General features: G+C 53.4%; 3 protein-coding genes across 3 annotated transcripts; 1 reads left to right on the forward strand and 2 right to left on the reverse strand.

Annotated features, from left to right (window-relative positions):
- Window positions 1-4531: 4531 nt before the first annotated feature.
- Window positions 4532-6572, forward strand: PG985_013085 (Uracil catabolism protein 4; the record flags this gene model as incomplete). Its single annotated transcript, XM_066832851.1, has 5 exons — window positions 4532-4924; window positions 5117-5392; window positions 5474-5690; window positions 5756-6414; window positions 6489-6572. The coding sequence occupies 5 exons, from the start codon at window positions 4532-4534 to the stop codon at window positions 6570-6572; spliced, it is 1629 nt and encodes a 542-aa protein (XP_066677591.1).
- A 1043-nt stretch (window positions 6573-7615) lies between these two features.
- Window positions 7616-9170, reverse strand: PG985_013086 (uncharacterized protein; the record flags this gene model as incomplete). The annotated part of the gene is made up of 4 exons (XM_066832852.1): window positions 7616-7819; window positions 8130-8461; window positions 8521-8855; window positions 8929-9170. 4 exons carry the CDS (start codon window positions 9168-9170, stop codon window positions 7616-7618), a joined length of 1113 nt encoding a protein of 370 aa, XP_066677592.1.
- A 687-nt stretch (window positions 9171-9857) lies between these two features.
- PG985_013087 (uncharacterized protein) lies at window positions 9858-11916 on the reverse strand (the record flags this gene model as incomplete). Its single annotated transcript, XM_066832853.1, has 2 exons — window positions 9858-10103; window positions 10183-11916. The coding sequence occupies 2 exons, from the start codon at window positions 11914-11916 to the stop codon at window positions 9858-9860; spliced, it is 1980 nt and encodes a 659-aa protein (XP_066677593.1).
- Window positions 11917-14242: the final 2326 nt, after the last annotated feature.

The following is a 14242-nucleotide window of genomic DNA, read 5'->3' on the forward strand; positions in this document are numbered from 1 at the left end:
GTCCAATAGATCCATCCAACCCCACACCCAGGGTCAATGGTCAGGGCACTGAGCAGCAAGCAGCATCTTTCTTTCACACACACTCTCTCAGCCTACATGTATCCCTTGCAGTGCGTGTTGTGGTGTGGTCTTGCTGGAGAAACTTTTGTGTGTGTGTCTCGTGTCTTTTCAGCCCGGTGGGCTTGGCATGTCTGCTTGCTGCTTAGAGCGGCCTAGGGAGCGTGGACTAACGAGGACCTAGCAGAAGGCCTAGCGCTCGAACAGCTTCGATGGCTCGATGGCCCACGATGGTGTTGAAGATCCGCGCTTCCTAGAAGAGCCCACGCAAAAGTACTGGCAGGACGTGCGCGCGCGACGACGACGGGGAACTGTTCCAGACCGGGGGGCCGGCGGGCGGATGGGCGCATCCGTACACGAGGGAGGGCCCATGAGCCCCAAGAGCCAATCCACTTCACTTGACTTCACTTGCAGTCCATTTTCTTCAATGTGACATTGCGTAGCCGCTATTGTGCGAGAGCTGAAGTTGTAATACGAAATATTTCGAATTAAGGAGAGGAGATGATCAATTGCCAGGAAATGGGCCGAGGCAGGTTGTGAGAGATTATGACCATGTTCACGGATCGGGTATTGGGTATCTGGTCCATCGGTTCCTGACACATGTCAGGACCCCCCTTGTTATCGACTGCTGCTGCTGCTGCTGGTGAGTGCAATACCTACATGTATGTACCGGGGGCACAGCAGAAGTCCCAGTGGCAGATGGTGGCTCGCTCGCCTTGCATCATCCTTAGGGACCCTTGTCCCGGGCTAGACCTCCCTGGCTCCCCCTGCTTTGCCAAAACCCCCCCCCCCACCAATGGCGCCATTGGGAACTGCAATCAATCAATCGGGTTTTGCGCGTGACAGGCCCTATTCATCCCTAGAGCTGTCAATCCCAAATGTCGTCGAGTCGTGGTTCTGCTTGGCGCGTATTCGGTGCGGGCTCCTACTGTATGTAGGTAGTACTGTCGATTGTTTTTTTGTTTAGGGTAAAAAGGGTAGGTAGTAGTAGCAGCAAGAAAAAAGAAAAACCAGAGAATTCGATGATTGGGAACCGGCGGGTGGATGGGCATGGAAATTGCAGCCGTGCTTAATCCGCGCCTGATATAACCTACCTACCTCCTACCGCCCTCCTCCTCGCCGAATGACAATGACAATTTGATGGAGGATTAACCGCGCCGTACGAATGTGGGATGATACGTCGGGGACCTGAAGTACGCGCCCACCAAGCTACTCACCGGTTACAGATAGAAAGAGAGGAATTCTCATCTTCCTTGCCGTTTGGATCTCGGTAAAAGGCCCACGCAGGGGTCTATTCCCGCACCCGCGAAATTGCGCAACATCTGGTTTTTTTTTTCTCTTTCTCCGTCGTACATATGTGTCTCTGTCTTCTTTTCACCCATGCATCTCGCTCGGGAATTATCCACACACACCACTCCCGGCTGAAGGGGTAGAGGTTGCTGCAGCAGCCAGACCTTTTTTTTCGTTGCGAGCGAGTGAGGTCTCGATTTGCCCGTTCAGAGTGTATGCAGCAAACCAAGACATGCAGGTCTTGACGTTTCCAGATGGCCAGTCCCGTCCCCTCCAGACCCCCCTCCTCCAAACCGCAGCTCCAATGCTACCCCAAACTGCCAAACCTCCAACTCTTTCGGAGTAGGTAACCCACCAAAAAAAGAGACCCCAGGCTATCTATCAAAATGTGATATCCGTTTGGATACTACTCGACGAAACAACTGCTGGCAATGACTCAAAACGAATCTAAGAAATAAGAAATAAAACAGGCAGTTCATTAAATCACGTTCGCTAGAAGGCAGCTAGACAAACGGATGGATATCCTCTCCATAGCGCGGTGATCCACGGTGGAATTGATACTAGTAGCCTGCTGCTTACCTCATGGTGAATAAGGGCCAGCTGGGAATTGCAACCCTTTTTCCCCGGAGGCACCTCCTCGGCCAGGGGCACTGATGTCATAAGCATAAGCTCTGCCGCAACGCCCAGAGGCCGGTCCAAGACCCTTTACTGGCTGATCAATATACCGACTACCTAATGTATCAATGCACCAGACTGCAACAAAATCGGGGGATGATGTAAGTAGGGGTCCTTCTGGGTGAAGTGAATACCTATCAATGCAGGTCGATGTCATCGGATGCAAAATGCGCCAAGGGGGAGGGAGATTTGGAAGGGCCAACCTATCTGTCATCTGCAATTATCCAACAACATTGAAACCCATCTTTTTTCAACCGTCGGGCCGGATTGGCAGCCCGATTGGTACGATGCTGCCTCTGCTCATTGGGAAGGGAAAACTCAGACAGTGCGTCGCCGCGTTACATCATTCGTCATCCGCGACGCATGGGAGCATGGATTTTCACCTGTCCGGCTTCAGCCCTTCTGCATCCAATGTTGATATTGATATCTACAGTGCATTCTACCTCAAGTACTAAACATGGCAGTAGGTGCGGCACAGTAAACGCCGGCGCCGCCAGTCAGCACTTTATTAGAAAGGAAACAAAAAGCCAGACTCGGGCTGACGAACGAACCAGAATGGCCAGTTGGCTGATGGGCAATTAGAAAGCGGTCGTGTATTATTAGGTATTCCCACCCCCGTCGAATCATCGATTTGCAGAAGAAAAAAACCGGACGGACGACTGGCAGACTGGTGCTGGGCGGGGACCCAGAGAAATGCGGTTCCTGACGATCACAGGGATTGTCCACCACTCGATTAAACCCAGTCTGGTGCAGCTAGCGGACCCCGGTCAGGGAAGCAGGGGGGAGAGAGCAACAGAGAGCAACACCACCCCATGCTGCATGGGTGTCCATTGGTACTGAATTAACATGTACCTACAGTAGGTACTTCTCCAGCTTGTAAGGTAAGGGTAACATACGAATCGCATCCAAGGTCGCAAGGGAGCGAAGTACGTGTCGATGGGGAACTCGAATAAAAAGGGCAGAGTAGAGAGGGGATGATTCTGGACCACACTGGACCCGGATTGCAGGGCTACTGCTACTTTGAGCAACTGGGAGACTGGCAATCAATCGGTTTCCTTACCCGGACCCTGGGATTAAAAAAAGGACCGCGGTGGTGCGCCGTGCGTACCTACGAGCTGCTTGCTGCTGCGAGAGAGTGCGACAAGCGACAAGCGAACCCAAAAAGCCCAAACCACCACCCCGGAATCCAGTGCTAAGGCGGGTTAGAGCGTGCGTGCTGCTGCTAGGCGAGGTCCCATATAAGTAAAGCAGACCATCGCCCGTACTCTGTTTTTTCTCATGTCGAGCGAAAGGAAAGCGTCCCGACTACTGCTGCTGCTAACTTGGAAAGGTTCCATATCCACGTAGTCTAAGTGTCTATCTGGGTCCTTGACTGCTCCAGGTCTGTCTTTTTGCTACCGATCCCCCGACCCTCGAGCTATTGAGCTATTGGCATGCTAGGGGTGCTGTCGACTTGGGTGGTTGTTTGCATTTGAACCCGCGCCCGACTCGGTTCTTGCGGCGGACTCTCTTTGCAAGTGGTTCCTGATCTTGGACTGGACCCTGGGGCTCTCACTCGCTTTTTTCCCCTCTTCGCTTCTCTCTTTCTCAGTCTCCCTTCTCCTCCTCCTTCTCGAGACCGCGCGCATTTCGACCTATCTTTCTGTGAGATAGACCCGACGAGAGAAATACGACTTGTCGGAGCGAAACCTTGGCGCCGTCGCCTGCATCATCCTGTGTTATTGCTTCTTCGGCAAACACACCCTATACCCCTCTGTCTCTTTACCTTGCAGAGCTATCCGAAAAAGAGATACCTCATTATTAGCGACACCCGGCGGCCCGTCGACGGTACGACGCATCGGCAACAGCAACAACATCAGACAAAACAGACGGATTTCTACCAAGACGCAAGACCACACACGCTTCTTCCCCGGCTACGCTTGGAGGGGGTCTGGAGTTCGAAACACCGATCGCCTAGCTGGCCCCAAACGCTATTCCTGGAGAACGAACAGTCGCGCCAACCCCTCGAAGTGGTGTGATATCAGGACAGGATCCGGCCTGTAATATCATATATACCCTCACAGACGGACGTCCCTATTTTCATTCACCTCGCGTGTCTTCGTTCGATTACTTTTTTCTTCTTTCCCTTCCCACTCTTTTCCATTTTCCGGTTACCATCGCTTGCAGCCAAGGCAGCTAGAAGAGAAATCGAGTTGGAGAGTATTGTACTACTGCTGCCACTACCGACTTCCTAGCCTACTCGGGCAAGCTGGAGCTCCAGTCGTCTGATTTATCGATTAAAATTTCCCACCCCACCAAGCGATCCTCCTTCTGGACATCCCGCATCCCACCTTTCGCGCTCCCTCGGCCTTTTCGTCGCATCGCAACTGGACCAGAGCTTGCCTGAGCTTGCTATTTTCGGATTTTACCTTTGGGTGACAGATACCCATCCGGGAAGAGAAAGGCAATTGAAGAAGAGGAAGTAAAACTTCAAATCAAATACAGATAGGCAACATCAGACACACACACAATGGGCCTGTTTTCGAAAAAGCCGCGGCCGGCCAAGACGGTGGCCAAGCTGAACGGCGACGCCCACTCCACCACCAGCTTCAACTCGGACAACGACACGCTCAAGTCGCCCACCAGCATTCACACCTCCCGCATGGGCGGCAACCGGTCGTCGGGGGGCAGCAGCATGCCGCCCACGCCCCTGACCCCCTTTTCGCCCATGATCCCGCGCGTCGACCTGCCCAAGCCCCCGGACCCCAACCTGGACCCAGCCGCCTACCTGCGCAGCCTGGGCTCGGTGCGCGAGCGGTCGCGCATCATTGCCGACAAGGCCATGCGCAACAAGCTGAACCACTTCGACGTCGACATGAACCGGTTCCCCGACGTGGTTCGGTTCGTCTGTGGAATTATCAAGGTTAGTTATTTGGCAGTGTGCAGTGCAGCAGCAGTGCAGCAACGAACTGCAATTCCAATTATCAATTTATTGGCTGTTCATTCCAGCCATCGCAAATAAGGATCCACGCCCGTCCGATGCGACGGGTTCCCCGTTTTACCCCCAATAAGTCGAAATTGCGGAACCACCCGCTGACATTAATCCCACCAACAGAGAGACTACGATGCGCCCTTCAATACCATTCCGATGCACAGCCGCTACCAGCACTTCTGCGTGGGCGGCCGCGACCGCATTGCCAACCTCCTGTCGACATTTGACGACTCGGTCGACCAGACGGAGAAGTGTCGCCGGTTGATCGACCTGTTCACCATCAGCGTCCTGCTCGACGCCGGCGCCGGCACCGCCTGGACGTTCAAGAGCGCCGAGAACGGCAGGATGTACCGGCGGTCCGAGGGCCTGGCCATTGCCAGCTTGGAAATGTTCAAAACCGTAAGTCTTTTTCCTCTGTTGCGAATTGGCTATGAAATTGGGATTGGGAAAACGAAAGAAGACTAACACGTTTATGCTCAGGGCATGTTTTCCGGGGATGCACGGAACAAGTTCCAGGTGGACAAGGAGGGCCTGAGCCAACTCACAGTGGAGCAGTTGGCCAAGGGCCTGCAGTCCCGCCCGGGCAACGAGGTGGCAGGACTCGAGGGCCGCGCCGAGCTGCTGATACGGCTGGGCGGCGCCCTGCAAAAGAACCGCGTCTTTTTCGGCGACGAGGGACGGCCCGGCAACATGGTTGGTGAGTATTCCCTCTTATCTACAATTTGGTGTGGAGAGGATTTAATTAGCTGACTATCGCAACAGACTACCTCTTGTCGCATCCCACCACACAGGCATCATCCATGCCCATTGTGGTGTTGCCCGTGCTCTGGAACGTGCTCATGACCGGACTGGGCTCCATCTGGCCGTCGCGGACCGCCATCGACGGCGTTTCCATCGGCGACGCCTGGCCGTGCTCCACGATGCCCCAGGTGACGGGCCTGTCGACGCCCACGTCGCCCTCGTTCTCGCCCTTCCCCACCAACACCCAGGCGCCCTCGGCCAGCCGCGGCGAGTGGGAGTCGATCGTGCCGCTGCACAAGCTGACGCAGTGGCTCTGCTACTCGCTGATGCAGCCCATGCAGTCGCTCCTCAAGATCCACTTTGCCGGCTCCGAGCTGCTGACGGGCCTGCCCGAGTACCGCAACGGCGGCCTCTTCGTCGACATGGGCGTGCTGAACCTGCGCAAGCCCGACGAGGACCGCGGGCTCGAGCACTACAGCGACTACTGCCGCCGCCACGACGTGCGCGCCGTCGAGGTCGCCCCCATGTTTGAGCCGAGCGACGACGTCATTGTGGAGTGGCGCGGTGTCACCGTCGGCTTACTGGACAAGCTGTGCGATGACGTGAATTACGCGCTGCGGGCGGAGCTGAATGGGGGTGAGATTACGTTGGGGCAGCTGCTGGAGGCTGGTAGTTGGAAGGTAAGCTCTCTCTCCTCAGGACAACAAGCCACATGATACCGTGGAGTATAAGAAGCTGACCATAATGTTTACAGGGAGGACGAGAAATCGCCGAAGTCAGCCGGCCAAATACTAAAGAGGCGCCCATCTTGATCGACTCGGACGGCACTCTCTTCTAGGCGGGCAGACGATATTATTTATTTATTTTCAGTCCCGAAACATGTGACTGGCATACATATATTTACTTTGTTATAATATTAGGGTTAGGCAGGCACATCGGTCGGACATTTGGGTATTTTACCGGGCTTGGTGGTGCATAGGCATGTATGTGTAAGGAAAACATAAAAACCCCCCAGCAACACAACAACACGGGCGAGTGTGTGTGTATGTGTGTGGGCGTGAGAGTTAGTACTTTAGGTGACCCATGGTTTGGCTTGGCTTGGCTTGGCTACAGTTGCTGCTGCCGCCTCCCTTCGAAAAAAGAAAAGGGACTGGTCCGGGTTTGATGACATGAATGGAGTAATGAAAGAAATATAAACAATTACATTGATATCGGATAGTGTGTGGTACTTATTTGTGTGTACTATACGCTGGATGGGGTGTTGGATGAAGAAAGAAGGAGCGGAACTCGAACGTAATCGAGGGAGAGAAGGGATGGCCAAGTTCGTCTTGTGTATGTCTATACCCTAGCATCAGAGTCGAGTAGGACTCAAGCAGTATCCTGTGTGTAACTTAATGAGAGTCATCCATGTATCGTTGACCATGAGTCCAGTCAGGGGTAAACATGAGCCCAGCTAGGGACATCTCAAGAAGCCTGGGCTTTCCAACCTGTGGTTGTTTATTTCCAAAACTGCGGTCGTATGATGTGACTTATATGGGCTTTCTAGTGGAAACAGATGACTCGGGAATATATTACATCCGCATGGTGTTACTTGCTATGACGCCGCCATTTACTCTCAACGTTGGTGACTTGGATACTGACTGGGGCGTTGTGGCATGGACTGTTTTCCGACTTTGGAGCCCCTGGAAATACATTTTGTGCTTCGTGGTGCTCCCAGGCAAGAATGAATTTCCCAACTAATTTCATGGCACCAATATGACAGCCCTTTTTGTTTCTGTTGCCGTCAACAACCCACCGGGTCCCAACGTAGACTGCATATTGCGATCGATGCCAAAGAAAATGCACGAGACACAGGAATGCAATAGACGTAACATTAATTCTTCAAATATTGTCCATGATCCATTCGTCTTCAGCGAGTTCTTTCGCCGAAGAGCGTCTCACGGGATCCCATTGAAGCATCTTCCGCATCATGGCGAGGAACTTGTCTCGGTTCTCTCCCTCCAGGTGTGTCTCCCGTTCTTCGAGAGGTACATTACTCGGGACTGGAATATCCGGGCGAAAGTCTCCTATGATGCAAGCGAGATTCTGTCAGCAACAAACAGCAGATACTTTGGTCATATACCACCAGGCATATCAAGCTTACCTTGCTCAGTAAAGAATTTATGACTAGACTTGCACGATTAAAGGAGTGCCTTAGGGGGCTGCCCGAGCAATCCAGCGATTTCGGCAAGGTGGGCGCGACTGCGGTACGTCTGGTGCTCCGCGTCTTGTCCTGTGAACAGGTGGCCTCCCTCGAATAGGTCCCATATCTGCAAGACACACCACGAGTTCAAGTCAGCTGCTAATTACATCTTTGAAAAGACCGTACACAACCATCTAAATTGGCTTTGCTTACCATGCATCCAGTGTTCCATATGTCAATCTTGTTCGACCACGGCGCTTCTAGGATGACTTCGGGCGCTCTGTAGATATCGGGCTGTACATCCTCTAGATGCTCTCTGTCGTCCACGACAGCCGAGCCGAAATCACAAAGGATCGGGGCACCCCAATCCTTTGGCATCTGCAGCTCGCGTGACGAGTAGATGACTCTTCTTCCGTCATCGACCAACTTACGCGGAGACGGATGGTGCAGCTCCTGCTCCTCGAATTTGGTAAATACGGAATCGTCGTTGATGCCGAACATGATATCATCCGCTTTGATAACTGTTCCGTGGCAGTCAGCACCGTCTGTTACGGATAAGAGAAGCCTCTTAATCAAGCATAGCTCCGTTCGGCTAACAACGCACCTGTGTGGATAATCCGGCATTCGGAATGCAGGAAATCCAATGCCAGAAAGAGGCGGCGAAGGATGAAGGCAAGGACTGGCGAGGGCAGTCGCCGTACTGGGTTGCGGTGGAGGAAGGCCAAGGCGCTCTCCCACAATGGAGGATGAACCAGGCATCTATGGGACCCGTCTGGTCCGAAAACATCGAAAGAGTCCAGCAGGTTTCTGACAGCTTCGCGACCGGGGTGCTTTGCAACAGAGATGGAAGTGCGTCGATACATGGAGAGCTCGTGTTCGAGTTGCTTGCCCAAAGACTCCGAGTTGACGAAAAGCTTCAAAGCCACATGGCGGCGGCCACTGCATATCCATTGGTCATCAGTAAAAGCATCGACACTCATCACAGATAACGATGGATGGGGACGCATCTTACTCTAGATCACGCGCCAACCAGACTGTCGATGTAGCCCCGAAGCCCAGCTTGCCAACAATCTGATAGCGGTCCCTGAGGACCTCGCCGATGCGGACGGGGTAGTAACGTGATGCGATGTAATCGGGAAAGAGCTCCTCCTCGATCTTTTCATCCAATGAGATGCGTGTGAAGTTTGGGTTGGAGAAGGTAATAGGCCTCCAAGCCCGACCAGGCCAGGGCAATCGTCGGAGAAGCGACGCCATCTCAAACCAATTATCGAGGTAAAGAACGAGGAACGAGAAACGAGGCTCATATGCTGGGGCGCATCATCGGCAGTGTAGAAACGTAATTGAGACCTGGATCTGCAAAGGCCCATTTTAATTGGCGCCGACCACCCCAGCTGCCAGCCGACTTCAGAGAAAAGGGGGTAGGGAAACACAAAGCTTGCCCAAGCATGTTCAGTTCTCAACTGTCTTTCTCATTCCTTTTGTTCTTTTTACCCAACCCAACCAAGCCACGAAAAGCTTGTAATGTCTCGCTTTTTTGCTCACAGAGGCACAGTCTCGATGAGTTGACACCCTGTACCTATACAGCACACAACAATATTTTCAAAGACCATGCGAAATTGGAGAATGCCATCCATTTCTCGATTTCCAGACGCCAAAGCTCCTCTATAGTGTGCAGAGATTGGGAATACTCAATTACACCCTCCAAGGCATATGTATACCCCTGATCGATCCTATCTCGTTCATCGTTCCCAAATCATCCACACAACTGGGACATGTGGTTTGCTCGATGCTTCTTCCGCGCCTGTGGGCGTATATTCGACCGTTCATGCAGCTTGCCACCCACACAACCAACTTGGCGATTCTGCCAGTCGAGCAGCAGAAACCATGAGTGTGTGTTTTGTTTATATATCTACAGAAATAATGAGGGAGCTTTCATGAATATTAGAAGCCCTCTTGTACAAGCATCTTGTTGAAGACGCAATTTTGGCTGTGAAACCACTTCGGCACCTCGGGCGGCGGCGGGGGAGGAGCAAACATGCCGGGAAGAATGGGAGGAGGCTGCGGCGTTTGGCTTTTGGCAGCAGCAGGGTCCATCTTGGGGACGGGCGTTTGACTCTTCTTGGGGTCCGCCTTGGGCATCTTCTTGCCACCGCAGCATTTGCCTTTGCCGGTCAAATCTATGTATTCCTATTTGAACAATTCTATTAGTCGTCTGGGACAAAAACAACCCCCCAAAGAATCAGGGGGGAAGGAGGTTAAAACTTACTCTTAGTTTCTGGAGAAATTGGGCTCGCTCGTCGTCAGATCCCCACTGGTACGGTTCTATCCTATCCTTCCAGAGTTTTGCGGCGTGGTACATGCATGTCATGTAAGAATGTTCGGGTTCGTCGTTGGTGACCTCGGGATGGCCCAGTTCGATAATGGCCTGCTTGATGCTGGTGAGCAGCCCGCGGGTATCGATATGCATAGTGCCTGTACAATACACATCCGTAATGGAATATGGTGCATGGATAGTCCCCGGTGGCTGGATTAGTAGAGAGCCCGGTTCCAGGAAGACAGGTATCCATATGCCGAGTTTGTCCTGATCCTCCGCCGTCGGAGGGGGGTTAGCAGGGTTGTTTTGGGCGAACCACTTGACCGAGGCGTCATCGACCATGGACGAAAATACAGGCCACAGCTTGTCCCCTTGCTGATCCAAGACGCTCGTGATCTTGCCGAGATGGTCGCCGTGGGGCTCGGAAAAAACCCCCGCCTGCCCGCAGATTTTGAAGCTGGTAGAAACCTTGAGAGCGGCTCCTCGGTTCGCCCTGCCGAGCCCGCCTCCACCACTAAAGCCTCCTTTCCTGGCAAGGTCGTTGTACAGCCCCAGATCTACCAGTCCAGCAATACACGCCGGCACCGGGTTGTCGTCGTTGGAGTCTAGGTCCAGCAGGTTGATGGGCCCCATTTTTGCATCTTCGTCGGTAAAGCAGCGCTCGACGTCCTTGGGATCCAGCTTCCGGGTGAGATCCTCCAGCGTGCAGTAGAGGGGGCGGTAGGCGTACTGGACCTCGATCTTCTGGCCGAAGAATCGGAGGGACTGGAACAGCTGTTTGATGTCCTGTGTCCTCCGGAACTCATGATTCCACTCGGCGGGCACGAGCAAAGGAACCTTGGGGGCTCCGTACGTATTCATGATATGCCTGACTTCCTCCAGGCGGCAGACGGCAAAGTGGCCTTCGACGAAGCCCGGGCCGCCCGAGTTGAGAATCTCCTCATATCTCTCGGCGGAGATGGGGAGACCCGGGTTGCGCGCGCATGAGTCGAGGACCTGCTGTATGTAACGGGGACCCGACACTCTCATTAATGAATCCTGCGGGGAACGCTGGACGAGGTTCATGACACATTGTCTCGCCTGCAAGACTTGGATTCTAGCCGTCATCTGGTGGCGAGCAACGGCATGAGAAAACTCCTGTTCCTTTGTGAGCTTCAGTACAACAGGTGGATCCGTGGCAGGTGCAGGTGCAGGCGCAGGTGCCAGTGCCGGTGACGGGGCTGGTGACGGGGCATCTGCCGGCACTTCTGCTGGGGCGTCTGCTGGGGCTGGTGCTGGGATTGGGGCTGGGGCGGGCGACTTCTCGGGTCGGGCGGTGGTGGTTTTACGTTTGGTGGTGGGTTTCCGGGATTGAGGGGCAGCCTTGGGAGCCTTGGGGGCCTTGGGAACTTTGGGAGCCCTGGGAGCCTTGGGAGCGGTGGTTTTTTTGGTGGCGGTGACGGGTGCAGCATCAGCATCGGCATCGTTGGGATCCCGCTTCCGCTTCACGACAGGCTGGGATTGCTTTGCAGCGGGCTTCTGCTTCCCATTGGGCTTGGGCTTATGCTCCGGCCTAGCCATCGACACTTTTGCGGGGGAGTTGTGTGCATCTTTGGATGCCGGGGTTGGTGGGTGAGAGGCCTGCCGCGGCTGCTGGGGGGTGGTTTGTTGCCGTTCAGAGCTGGGGGTCTGGAGCCATGTGGTCATGGAAGGGCAATTGGTTGCGACGAACCAACGACGGACATGAGCGGCGGGTTGGGTGTGGTTTGGGTTTGGTGAAGGAGCGACAAGCAGGAAGCTGGGACCAATATGAGAAAGAAATTCAATTGAGTGCCGAGCAGCTGTTGAATTAGAAAATAATGGGCGACGGGACTGCGTAGGTAGGGTGATGAGATGGGAGGCAATGAAGTGATGCGACTGCGAATGCGATGCGATGAATGAAAGCGTCTGGCTTTCTGGCCACGGAGTGGATTCGGGGATGGGCGAACTGCCACTGGACTGGGCTGGGCTCTCTCCTCTGCAGGTGGTGACTGGCAACTGGACTGTGTCGCCCGCCTTTTGCGTTGCGGACCTGCTAACCTAGCGGCTGGCTGGCCTGGGGTCCATGTTACGCCCATTTCATGTCATGTGCTTTTGTTTTTCTCTGGCTTTGGTCCGTGCACGTGCTCCCCTCCGCCTGCTACGCCTGAGCCAGTCTGAGAGCTCTCTTTTTTTTTACCAGCCACTGCTTTCTCACCCCACCATCACTCTTTTTCTGTTATTGCCGAAGGCCGATCGACTCTGGAAGTCCAAGCGCCACACACAACCAACAGCACAAGCCACACATCGCGATGTATACTCTGGTCAATGTCAACAAGAGGTCTCTGTGCATTCTGTTGCATTATATGTAGTTTTACTACATTCATTGGCAATAAGGCGTGCTGGTTTATGCTGCTGTTGGTTTGTGTAATCAGTCGAGTAATCGTGGTTCGTTCATTCGAGTCGAATAAACAGTTGCTACGGATAAGGTAAATAAGAGACGTGTAGCAAGGAATGTTGTCGAATATAGTCTATTGTAAAATAACGTTGATCTTCTCTGTTGCTGAAAGTGCCCTTTTGGAAGTGATACTACTCTTTGGTTATCGTGACCAAAAAATGGGATGTCAAGAGTACCCAAAGAGAGCCGCGATTTCTACGATTTGATCAGTCAACCCACGGTAAAGAAATACACTTATTTTGTTACCTTGATTAGGAACTTGTGGTTCTTGGCTAGCTAAAATGGTCAGTTCTATAGCCGTGCGTATACACAAGTTCAAAAGAAAGAAGAAGCGTATACACAAGTTCTCCACGGGAACCTGCATATCTAGGTCAACTCCAACTCCTCAACCCAACGGCAACACACACCATTCTCGAGACTAATGGAGGAAGATGGACAGGAATCAGGACAAAACTGGCCGCTGATAACCCAGAGCACGTCAGATGATTCAACAGCTCATAGATTGCATTTGCAATAGACTTCGTGGATTCAAATCGTGTGCATGAAGCTCGCTGCAATCTATCCCACGGTCGTCGATACGTGCATACGATCTGTAACAAAAAGATAGAATCGAAGGTACTCACCTTGATCAGATTGCAACCGTTCAGAAATAAGTTATATATGAAAGAAGGGAAATGGAGAGACGTCGACGCGAAGTTGGCGAAGAACACGATAAACTGGGGAAAGATGAGGCCTCCATCCGGCCGAACGATCGGCGGTATGGAGTTTTACAGAATTGCATGACATCTCGAGATCCCGAAAGATAACGGTAGTCGAGACCCCCCCCCCACCGACTCCTGGCAGAACTCCTGGATCGATCTCCAGTGGGACAGCCGGCTACGGAGGGGAGGATGTTGATCACTTCACCACGCCGCAAAAGCACCTCTTGCTATTTTTACGGTCCAGCAAGAGAGGCAGACAGAAGAAAAAAAAAACAATGGAGCGGGGGTCCCTGATGGAACCGGATCTGCACCCTCCCGTAAAAAGGGTTAAGTCGCAGCCGGGGTAAGGGTCGCAACAGTGGGATTCCTGAGAGCGTTCTGACTGCTCGAGGCCCTCTGCCAATGAAATGGCTGGTACCGTGGGAAGGGCTGACGACGGGGACACTTCCAGGGGTGCGGGTCGAATCTTGCTCTAGGGGAGCGACTATCAGATTTGGGAACCCAACCAAAGGGCTCGACGGGCTCGACGGGCTCCCCCATCAGGCCATCTTCGTACGAGATTGAGCGGAGATGCCCCGGCCTGCCAATCTGGACGAGAGTCCGGGGATTTGGGTTTGACAAATACTGGCTGGCTTTAGGAGGGAGGGCGCCGGCGGGTTGGGCGCACTGCAAGCTTGGCAGCCGCTGGCTGTAACGGTCGGCGGGCTGCTGTCCGTCCGGGGTGGTGGTGGTGTCTGTCGGCATATGCAGGGGACTTAGATTCGGGAGTGGTAGTTGGTAGGCCCAAACCCATATTATTCTGATAATTGTGGGAGGAGTTGAAACAACTTGGGCGAAAAAGGCTGCAGATTTCGAG

The sequence above is a fragment of the Apiospora marii genome (genome assembly GCF_038362585.1).
Source record: "Apiospora marii strain CBS 49790 chromosome Unknown utg000011l_segment0_segment0, whole genome shotgun sequence".
Lineage (NCBI taxonomy): Eukaryota > Fungi > Ascomycota > Sordariomycetes > Amphisphaeriales > Apiosporaceae > Apiospora > Apiospora marii.